The sequence below is a fragment of the Garra rufa genome, unplaced genomic scaffold, assembly GCF_049309525.1.
Source record: "Garra rufa unplaced genomic scaffold, GarRuf1.0 hap1_unplaced_480, whole genome shotgun sequence".
Classification (NCBI taxonomy): domain Eukaryota; kingdom Metazoa; phylum Chordata; class Actinopteri; order Cypriniformes; family Cyprinidae; genus Garra; species Garra rufa.
The window spans coordinates 1-10,980 of NW_027394747.1; the positions used below are offsets into that span (position 1 = coordinate 1).

The 10,980-nt window shown below is 34.2% G+C and overlaps 1 protein-coding gene across 1 annotated transcript; it reads right to left on the reverse strand.

Annotated features, from left to right (window-relative positions):
* Positions 1 to 1,152: 1,152 nt before the first annotated feature.
* LOC141317209 (tRNA-dihydrouridine(16/17) synthase [NAD(P)(+)]-like) lies at positions 1,153 to 2,058 on the reverse strand (the record flags this gene model as incomplete). The annotated part of the gene is made up of 3 exons (XM_073832984.1): positions 2,001 to 2,058; positions 1,397 to 1,638; positions 1,153 to 1,261 (listed from the first exon to the last, which is right to left on the reverse strand). Coding segments are annotated over exons 2-3 (346 nt in total), but the record flags the coding sequence as incomplete, so codon positions are not given.
* Positions 2,059 to 10,980: the final 8,922 nt, after the last annotated feature.

The window sequence follows — 10,980 nt, forward strand, 5'->3', positions numbered from 1 at the left end:
TATTGTAATTTTTTGTAATAAATGTTTTTTTTTTTCAATACACTAACAGTCTAAAATTTTTGAAGAATGAGTTTTTAATGTTTTTATAAAGAAGTCTTTCTGCTCACCAAGCCTGCATTTTTTTATTCAAAGTACAGCATAAACAGTACAATTTTGAAATATTTTTACTATTTAAAATAACTGTTTTTTTATTTAAATATATTTTAAAATGTAATGTATTCCTGTGATTTCAAAACTGAATTTTTAGTAGTCATTCCAATATTCTGATTTACTGCTCAAAAAACATTTCTTCTTATTATTATTCGCATTATATTGCAAACAGAATTCTTTTTTTAGGGTTTTTTGATGAATAGAAAGTTCAGAAGAACAGCATTTATCTGACAATATAAAATGTCTTTATCATATTTTAATCAATCTAAAACACCCTTGCTAAATAAAATAATTAATTTCTAAAATGTGTTTCCAAAAAAAAGAAATTAAACTGACTCTGAGCTTTTGAATGGTGTAGTGTATAATGTTACAAAAGCCTTTTATTTTAGATAAATGCTGATCATTGGATCTTTCTATTCATCAAAGAATTCTGAAAAAAAAAAAATTACTCAACTGTTTAAATATTGATAATAGTAATAATAATAATAATAAATGTTTTGTGAACAGCAAATCAGAATATTAGAATGATTTCTGAAAGATCATGTGACACTGAAGACAGGAGTATTGATACTGAAAGAAAATGTAGATTTGATCACAGAAATAAATTTAAAAAATGTAAATATATTCAAACAGAAAGCAGTTATTTTAAATAGTAAAAATATTTCACAATATTACTGCTTTTGCTGTATTTTGGATCAAATAAATGCAGGCTTGGTGAGCAGAAGCAAATTCTTAAAAAAAAGAAAAAAAAGAAAAAAAAAGTTTATTTTCAAACAATTTATTCATTTAATGTTTGTTGGAATCGTAACACTTTTTTTTTCATGATTCTTTAATGAACAAAGTCAAAGTCCCTTAGCGATGTCCAGTAGAACAATATTTATTTAAAACAGAAATCTTGAAACAATCTTTTACTCTTACTTTTGATTCATTTAATGCATCCTTGCTGGAAAAAAATTATTTTTCACAAACAACATAAATGACAGGTCAGATGAGCTTTAGTACCTCTTTTTGCAATCATCTGTGGGCAACCCAAATTCAGATCAATGGCATCACAGTAATCCTGGGCTAGTAGAGCAGCCTGGATAAACACCTCAGGATCATTGGCACAGAACTGCATGGAGAAACCAATCAAAATTACACTCTCCAGTGAATAACTCACACACCATATGAATCCATGAATCCAACTCTCTTGTCAGCACATGGGTAATGGTGTGTACTTGTGATGCCAAACAGGACGGAGACCCACCTGCGTGATGAGGGGTCGGTCCTCCTTGCTGACCTCGTTGTACAGGTTCTCCCGTCGGTAGTTTGCATCCCTGACAAACACCTGGGCGTGCAGCATAGGCGTGTAGCAGAGCTCTGCGCCATGTCTGCGGCTCAGCAGCCTCCACGCAAGCTCGCTCTGGTCCACCATGGGCGCGACCACGTAGCGCGCACCCTTCAGAGTGCTCCTCCAGAACTCGAACCCACGGGGTTTTGCCATGCTGCCTACATAGGATGAAATCGTGAAATCAGAAGTTCACAGACATGGTTACTACTTGCTTGCTTGTCTAAATTAGCATAGCACCTAGCTTTACTATACGCTCTAAAATAACATTATTATAACACGTAAATTAAGAGTTATTAGCAGTCATCCTCTATCTGTCCAGGCGTTCATTACTAAACATTAAGTAATGTGTATCCCCGTAAGAAACTAAAGATGCGACCACGGATTTGTGTTACATATCTGAAGAAAGTAAAGCAAGTGTGAAGCACAAACACATTGACAGAGCGTGCATGTTAACTAGGAGATGCCATTCACTGTCATTGTTTTAAAATAGACTGTATTAAAATAAGACCTCAATACTTACAGTAGCTTATGATCCAGCCACAGACAGCAGCTCACTATGCGGCACATGAACTGTTGTGTGTGTCGCGCTGAAATACATCCGTGAGGAAACAATAAGCCTATTGATTTATTCCGAGGGTTATGACAACACATTACACCGCTACTGAGTGAGTTTGTATAGTATGTTTTTGGTTAAAGGTAAAAATAAGCCATGTTATCTGTATAATGTATAGATATATTCTTTGTATATGACTGTGTTCGTATATATGCAACATCCATATTTGCGCCAGGTCAATGGAAAGTAATTCAGTAAGGCAATTTGCAATATAGAATCTTAAAAAATAAGCTTTGTTTCATCTTTTTGTCGTTTAACTATTTACAAATTAGGTGAAATAATACATTTAAGTCCGTAGTATAATTAACCACTAGATGTCAGTGTTGACCTGATCATTTTGTGCTCATTAAGTTTTTTTTTTCTGTCCTGTGTTTAGTTTACTGGCTATGAATTCACGATTGTTAAAAAGATACAGAATGTTTAAATGAATCAAGAAGATAAATAAGACAACGTTTCAATGAAAAGTATTATATGCCCAGTCGAATTGCAGAGGTCCTGAACAAGAAGGGCCAACACTGCAAATACTGACTCTTTGCATAAATGTCATGTAATTGTCGATAAAAGCCTTTGAAACGTATGAAGTGCTTGTAATTATATTTCAGTACATCACAGAAACAACTGAAACAAAGATCTAAAAGCAGTTTAGCAGCAAACTTTGTGAAAACTAATATTTGTGTCATTCTCAAAACTTTTGGCCACGACTGTACACATTCATTAACTAATAGCAGAATAAAATAGACTTTATTATAAAGTAAAGGGTATATTATTAAATGGCAAAATATTTAGAATGAACCAGGAAAATAATCTTTTTACTCATCAGTACATCATGTATTAAGTAGCACTTTGAGATGTGGTGTTTTCATGGTTGTCGATTAATCTAGATGCCTGTGATATGTTATCTTGACACTTCTCTTTATTAATAACAGAGTCAACAGCGATGCGATTGTTTCCTCATGTTTCAGGACATCTGTGTTGACAGAGCACTGGTGAAAACACTTGTTACAGAAAGTACCAGTTAAACTAGAATCCACAGAGGACTATTTCCATTTTGTCAGCTCTGTTGTGAATGCATTTGTTTCTGATCCTCTGTTTAGACCTTAGAAGCGTTGTTTATCACTGTGCTAATACAGTTAGAGCTAGAGCTTATGTAGAAATCTGGTATGACTGTTAGAGTGGGCGTTCACAGACTTTCCTGGCGCATTGCTCTCAACGTGACTGAGCACATGCAATGGAAAGCTGAGTAATTCAGTCATGTGACTCTCACCTATACAGCCTCTAGCATTGGCTCTGCTCTGACCAATCATGCTCCACTGAATACAACATCAGCTTCTGTGGGCGTTATCAGAGAAATATATTTTTTTCAGAAAAGGGGATCAAAATACATATGAAAAAGTTGTTTTTCATGACATAGTGCCAATAAAATGTACTTATATGTTAATAGTTGTTCTTATAGTTGCTCTTACCTAACACATTACGACAGCTAACTGCATCCTGTTATATTGAACATCTGTAAACATGATTTATTACTTGTTAAATATGAATTAAATGAAGCTTACTTTTGTAAGTAGTGTCTGTAATTTAAATAAATGTAATTGTGCATGGATGAGTCATTATCTGCATAAGTTACTGTAACTATTAACTCTTTCCACTTCCTTATAGGCTTCACATTGATATGAATTCATAATCCTATTTTGTTATTGTTTACATACTTTTTTAAGTGCTAATTTTACTATAAAACATAAAGTGTACATTTATTTAGTTTTAAGACTGTACGCTTTCTTTGATTTGAAATGCTGTTGATGTTTAACCCCTGGTTTCACAGACAAGGATTAAGCCTAGTCCCAGACTAAATTGTAAATCTGAGATGTTTTAACTGAAAGAAACTTTCACTGACTGACGTAATGTTTTTTTTTTCTAAGGCACGTTTATAAAAAATGACTGAAATGTTCTAATTGAACTACGGCTTAATCCTGGCTTAGCCTAAACCCTGTCTGTGAAACCAGGCCTTAGTTTATGGCCTTGCACAACTACTTGTTTCTCTGCATAATGTTAAAAAATCAAAATATTTTTTTCATATCAATGCTTTGGTTGTGTATTTAAAGTCAAGTGGAATTTAGATGACATTTCTGATTATTAGAAATGACTTTTTAGTAACACTTTACAATAGGGTTCAATAGTTAACTACATTAGAACTAAGAATAAACAAAATCTCTACAGCATTTATTAATCTTAGGTAATGTTAATTTCAGCATTTATTAGTGCATTATTGTGTTTGATAACATTAGCTAATGCTCTGTGAACTATAAACAAACAATGAACGACTGTATTTTTATTAACTACCATTAACAAAGATTAATATAGTCTAATAAATGTATTGTTTATTGTCCGTTCGTGTTAGTTAATATGTTAAAGGAGTAGTTCAATTTTCAGAACAAAAATTTACAGATAGTGTACTCACCCTCTTGTCATTCAAGATGTTCATGTCTTTCTTTCTTCAGTCGTAAGGAAATTATGTTTTTTGAGGAAAACATTTCAGGATTTCTCTCCATATAATGGACTTCTATGGTGCCCCCTGAGTTTGAACTTCCAAAATGCAGCTCTAAACGATCACAGCCAAGGAAAAAGGGCCTTATCTAACAAAATGATCGGTTATTTTCTAAAAAGAAAAACAATTTATATACTTTTTAACCTCAAATGCTCGTCTTGTCTAGCTCTGTGCGTACTCTGTGTAGAGATTAAAAAGTATATAAATTGGAAATGTTTTTAGAAAATAACTGATTGTTTCACTAGATAAGACCCTTCTTCCTCGGCTGGGATCATTTAGAGCCCTTTGAAGCTGCATTTAAACTGCATTTTGGAAGTTCAAACTGAGGGGCACCATAGAAGTCCATTATATGGAGAGAAATCCTGAAATGTTTTCTTCAAAAAACATAATTTCTTTACGACCGAAGAAAGAAAGACACGAACTTCTTGAACGACAAGGGGGTGAGTACATTATCTGTAAATTTTTGTTCTGAAAGTGAACTACTCCTTTAACTAATGTTAACAAATTACACATTATTGTAAAGACTGTTACCACTTTTTTACTAAAGGTTTTTCTAATATTTTAAAAGATTAATATTCCGAGTTGCAAGTCTACTTTGATAAACAGTTTATCTTCAAGGATATAAACCACTTTAAACCCGGTCAACATTAATTATACAATTGTTTGGAGCTACTGTGCACCTATTGTCTTAAGTCTATTTTTATTTGATTACATAAAGACAGATAAGATGTCAGTTATGTGTTTAACATAGGTTTCGACTTCACAAACTGGTTTTGCAAGTTATCTTCCTGAAACATCATAATGAACACACCCAATAAACACCCACAGATGTAAACCTTTGTCATTTTCAGGCTACCACAGAGAAACTAGTTTAGTAAACTAATATCAGTTGTTTTACATATATACATCATTTTTATTTATATACATTTTTTACGTCCCTGCGCATTGTCCACTTTCATCAGAATTTTTCAGAATATCGCTAATAAAACATGTAAGTTATCTAACCTATAATAAAAACATTCATATCTCAATAAAACTTCGGTTACGGTTGTTTCAACATTTCAACCGATTTAACAAAAAAAAAACCGTAGCAGGACGGTTTGTTGTCTTAACCCAAGATTTTCCAGTGGCCCGTTGTTGCTACGGGAAGTGACGTCACTGCAGTCCGCTGGATTATTGAGCTGATGGAGCTTCTGTTGTAGCAGATACACAGAGTAAATGGTAGTTTCAGGGCCAGCGGAACTGGAAGGGTGTCGTTCTCAAAATCCGTCTTCATCCTTTTTTAAACAGACGATTTTCAAGCTGAAAATTACTAGAGCATAAAGTTCAGGCTTTACTCTTTTTAATGAGCCTAATATTTTGAAATTTCCCGTTTCGGAATGTTAGAAAACGACTGGTGAAAACTGGGTAGCTACTGTGAAGGGAATTAGCAAGCTAGCAGGCTGTATAAGGGGATTCTGGCTGGGAGACACAGAAGAATAGACGGGTAACAAAGAACGGATTTTCGCTGCTTTTATTAAAAACACCGAACGCATAGCATTTAAATAAATCGCGTTAAAGCTAGCCTCATCGCTAGCTTTGTTATTTAGTAATTTGCCATGGAATTGAGAGTAGGAAACCGATACAGACTGGGAAGGAAAATTGGCTCTGGATCCTTTGGTGACATTTATTTGGGTAAGTAAATGTTCATTTAATTTTCTCATTTAGTCAGTGAGTCGGTATTACCTGTCAGTTTTTTAAAGGTGCACGGCATATTTTGTTTTGAAACGTCAAATGGATTCCCAATGTGTCTCAGTCAGCTGCTATTAGAAGTCAGTATAGCTTGAAAACCTGAAAACCCCCACAAACCAAGGCTATTTTGATAGGTGACCAGCTAGTTTAACACGTCAGTTAACTGGAGATTAGTGACTTTCAACAGGCATTAGGCCCGTGTTTGTATGTTAATAAATATTCTTAAAAATATTATGTGATATGAAGGTTTTCTTGAGGGAAAATACTGAATCAGATAGTCAAGCCTAACCAGTTAGGCTTTATGGACTACATGTTTTTAGAAATTACATTAAGAACCTACAAAGCCACTGTACATAACCATTTGTACTTGTACTATAAAACAAACACTGAAGAGACTGTAAGTCCCAGATCAGTTTCAGCTTTGGTGCTTTGCCATTCTGCCTGTTGTTTGCTGAACTGTCTGCTATATTTTAATGTGTCATTATGTTCATAACTTGTTTAATACACTAGCAGTCAAAAGTTTTTGAACAGTAAGACTTTTAATATTTTTTTTAAAGAAGTCTCACCAATCTTGCATTTATTTGATCCAAAATACAGCAAAATTCTGAAATATTTTTACTATTTAAAATAACTGTTTTCTATTAATGTGTTTTGAAATGTAATTTATTCCTGTGATTTTAAAGCTGAATTTTTAGCATTATTCTCGTCTTCAGTCTCACATGATCCTTTAGAAATCATTCTTATATTCAGATTTGCTGCTTAAAAAATGTATTGTGTTGAAAACAGCTGAGTACAACATTTTTATCATCACTTTTGATCAGCTTATTAGATCAGTATTTATTTATTTACACCCCCCAACAAATAAATAAATTATACTGGCTCCATGGTTTTGAACGGTCTAGTGTGTAATGTTACATATGTATAAAGCATTTTGTTTAAAATAAATGCTGATCTTTGGATCTTTCTTTTCATCAAGGAATCCTGAAAAAATGTACCCAACTCTTAAATATTGACAATAATAATAATAAACAGCAAATCGGCATATTAGAATGATATCTGAAGGATAATGAGACACTGCTTTGATATTTTAAATATTAAAAATATTTCAATTTTACTTTTTTTTTCTCTCTGTACTTTGGATCAAATAAATGCAGGCTTGGTCAGCACAAGCGCTTTATTTAAAAAAAACATTAAAACCTAACTGTTCAAAAACTTTTGACAGGTAGCGTGTGTGTTGTTGGAGTCTCACATTTTAAGTTATCATTTGTGACCCTGGACCACAAAACCAGTCTTAAGTAGCACAGGTATATTTTTTAGCAATAGCCGAAAATACATTGTATGGGTCTAAATTATTATTATTATTTTTTTGGCCAAAAATCATTAGGATATCAAATAAAGATCATGTTCAGTTAAGACATTTTGTAAATTTCCTACCGTAAATATATCAAAAGTTAATTTTAGTAATATGCATTGCTAAGAGCTTAATTTAGACAACTTTAAAGGAGATTTTCTCAAAATGTTTTTGCACCTCAGCTTCCAAAAATTGACCCTGCTTTTGTGGTTTTGTTGTCACATTTGTAGTGGCTATGCCTGGGCATATCCCATCAAAGACTGAAAAGTATTTTGCATCTTAAACATCTAATATTTTCAACATTAAAGTGTGAAGACTTTGCTATACTATATTTTATCTCACTGATTTGTCAGGTCTAACAATGAAATGACTGACAGAAGAGGAAGTGAAAAAGTCTGTCACAAGTGTAAACACACACATAGCGTTAGTATCGCATGCTGTGCATTGTGTGATCAGATCTTTGCAACTTCCGAGTTGTTTCTACATGTTGCTAGAGGTCTTTAATTATAAGAGCCTTAATAAAAGGTACATGCAAGTTTCAACGTAACTTCCACAGAGTCTTGTGAAAAGAACTGGTGATGTAATATTTGCTTTCGTCATTAGTTTTGGGGGCCCGAGGCGACTAGTATTGTTGTAGGCAGCTGTCTTTAATGTACCTTTCTTCTAAGTTATTATGTCACCACAATGAAGTTATTAAAAGCTGCCAGTTATTTTATATATATGGTCCTGGGCTCACTTCCAGTTCCTTTTGATGCATCCTGCACAGACCTTGCAAATTGTGCTTATGCTTTGAATTGTGATGCAAAGTTTTTGCATTGCAATATGGGATGCATATGTTTCCTTGTGGTTTGACGAGCTCTTGCTCAACTCCTTCGTTTTCGTTTCGCAGTTGGAGTTGTGTGCAGTGATCTCATCGCTGGCCGGAGTTGTTTATTATGATACGTTCTCTGCAGTACTTTGTTGGAGAAATACTCCACGCCTCCTCTCTGTATTTCTCTCCAGAAACAGCTTTAAAAACAACCACTGGTTCCAAAGCAAGATCCTAAAGCAGAATAGATAAGCCGCCCAGTCTGTTCTTGCGAAATTACCCAACACTACTACTTTTTTTTTTTTTTTTTTTTTGGTGCAGAAGTTCATTGGAGGTTGCAGACAAAGTAGGAAGATGATCAGCTGATTTTTGTGTGGCTGTTTACATAAAAACCGGCCCTTTGTTTTTGTTTGCAGCAGGATGGCACGATCGGAGCGGGCGTCACGCCTGGGTTAGGCATCTTATACATGTCGCTGTGGCATTAATGGCCAAACAGTACAATCCAAGTGTGTGAATTGCCAAGTGCCTAAATGTTGTTATGCAACAGTGGTGATTCAGCTGGTGTACTGGAAACAGTCGTGTTCATGTACTCAACTAAGGGGCTTATGTAAAGACTTCCAAATATCCCCACACCTGGGGAGCCAGAGCTTGACTAACTCCAGCTGGGGCTGAAGGAGGCCAGACTGACCTGATCAACAACACAGGCTCTGTATACCAAGCCTCTTAAAAAGTACAGCACCAGCCTGCCTACGTGAACCAGAGAAGGGGAAATACTCGCAGAGCTCTCATGAAAACATGAGGCTGTCTTGTGGCTTGTTAAATCATGCAGCCAAGACTGTTTTCAGTGGTACAATTTGTTTCCATTTCCTTCAGTAAACAGCAACTTCTGTATGGGTTGTTGGAACTGTATCTGAATTGTTTTTTTTTAAATATCAAAAATGGTCAGTATTGGATCTTTATTTGTATCAATATGGGAATTGAGCATGTGCACCACCATACTAATGCTTATATTCAGCAAGGATGCATTAAATTTATGTTGTACATTATGTTGTACATTTTATGTTACAAAAGTCACAAATGTCTTTTTTAAACTTTCTATTTATCATATAATCTTAAAAATACATAATTTCTGCGAAAATATTAAGCAGCACAGCTGTTTTCAACATTGATATTAATAAGAAATGTATCAGTATATTCAAATGATTTCTGAAGGATCATGTGACACTGAAGACTGGCGTAATAGGTGCTGAAAATTCAGCTTTGCATCACTGAAATAAATAACATTATAATACATATTTAGATAGTGGTTAAATTATAAAAATAATTAACAATATGAAGTTTTTATTGTATTTTTGATCAAATAAATTGAAGTGTACATACTGTACTATAAACAATACGACTAATGCACATTATGCATTATAACAAATGACAACGGCCTGATGATTGTTTTACACTTTACTGTGCAATCCAATCCTTGTTTAATATTAATCAAACAACATTTAATTCAAATGTCCTCTTTCATATTTAATCTTTAATATTTGGCCATTACTTTACAACAGAATTCTACAGTCACAGTAATTTCTTGAATATGTGGGCATCAAAACATGTAAACTCAGTTTTTTTTTTTCAGTTGCGATGAACAGTTGACACAGATATTGATTTATTCTTCTGGATTTGTGTAGGTTTGTACATTAATTACTAGGGATGCACCGAATATTCGGCCACCGAAGACTTTTATCACCGAAACAACACGGCCGAAACAATATGTTGACGCAAACAGAAACCGCAGCCTGCACATGCTTGTCTGAAGCAACACATCTGCGGTGTGGACGTATATCAGTATATCCGAGAAAGACCCACGGATAGCGATTTGCAAAACATGTAATGCCGAAATTTCAAGAGGGGGTGTGTCTGCAGTGGTGCGGGCAGCCAGTGATGAGAACAGAGACAGATGTAGCTTTCAGTGAGTGAAAAACAATGGCTTTACGTTGGTGTTACGTCACAATATTTTAAAGATATGTCCTTTCTATATACTGTATTTTTATAAATATTTATGTTTTAAACCATGAAGGTGAGCCAATGGATATCACACAAGCAACGTGAAAACTGCGCAATATGTTAAAGATAAAAGTAAAACTGACAGTGATTTCAGCATCTGACGTGCATTCTCTCAGAGACAATGAGAGGCGATTATATTTTATATGCTGATATTAATTTAGTCGCCTAATGTTTTTCTTGTGCCCTGAACATGGTGGGAAAAAATAAAAAGAAACGTATTTTGTGTAAGGTTTGTTTGTTTGAAAGACTAAAATAAAGCTCTTAATTTTCATTGATGACTGCAGTTTTATTTAGGGGTTAAGAAAGTCTTAATTATAATTTCAGGTGGTCTTAAATGTGGGGACTGAAAGACAAGAATTGCGATGAAATTTCAAAAGGCTATCCATCGAATAAA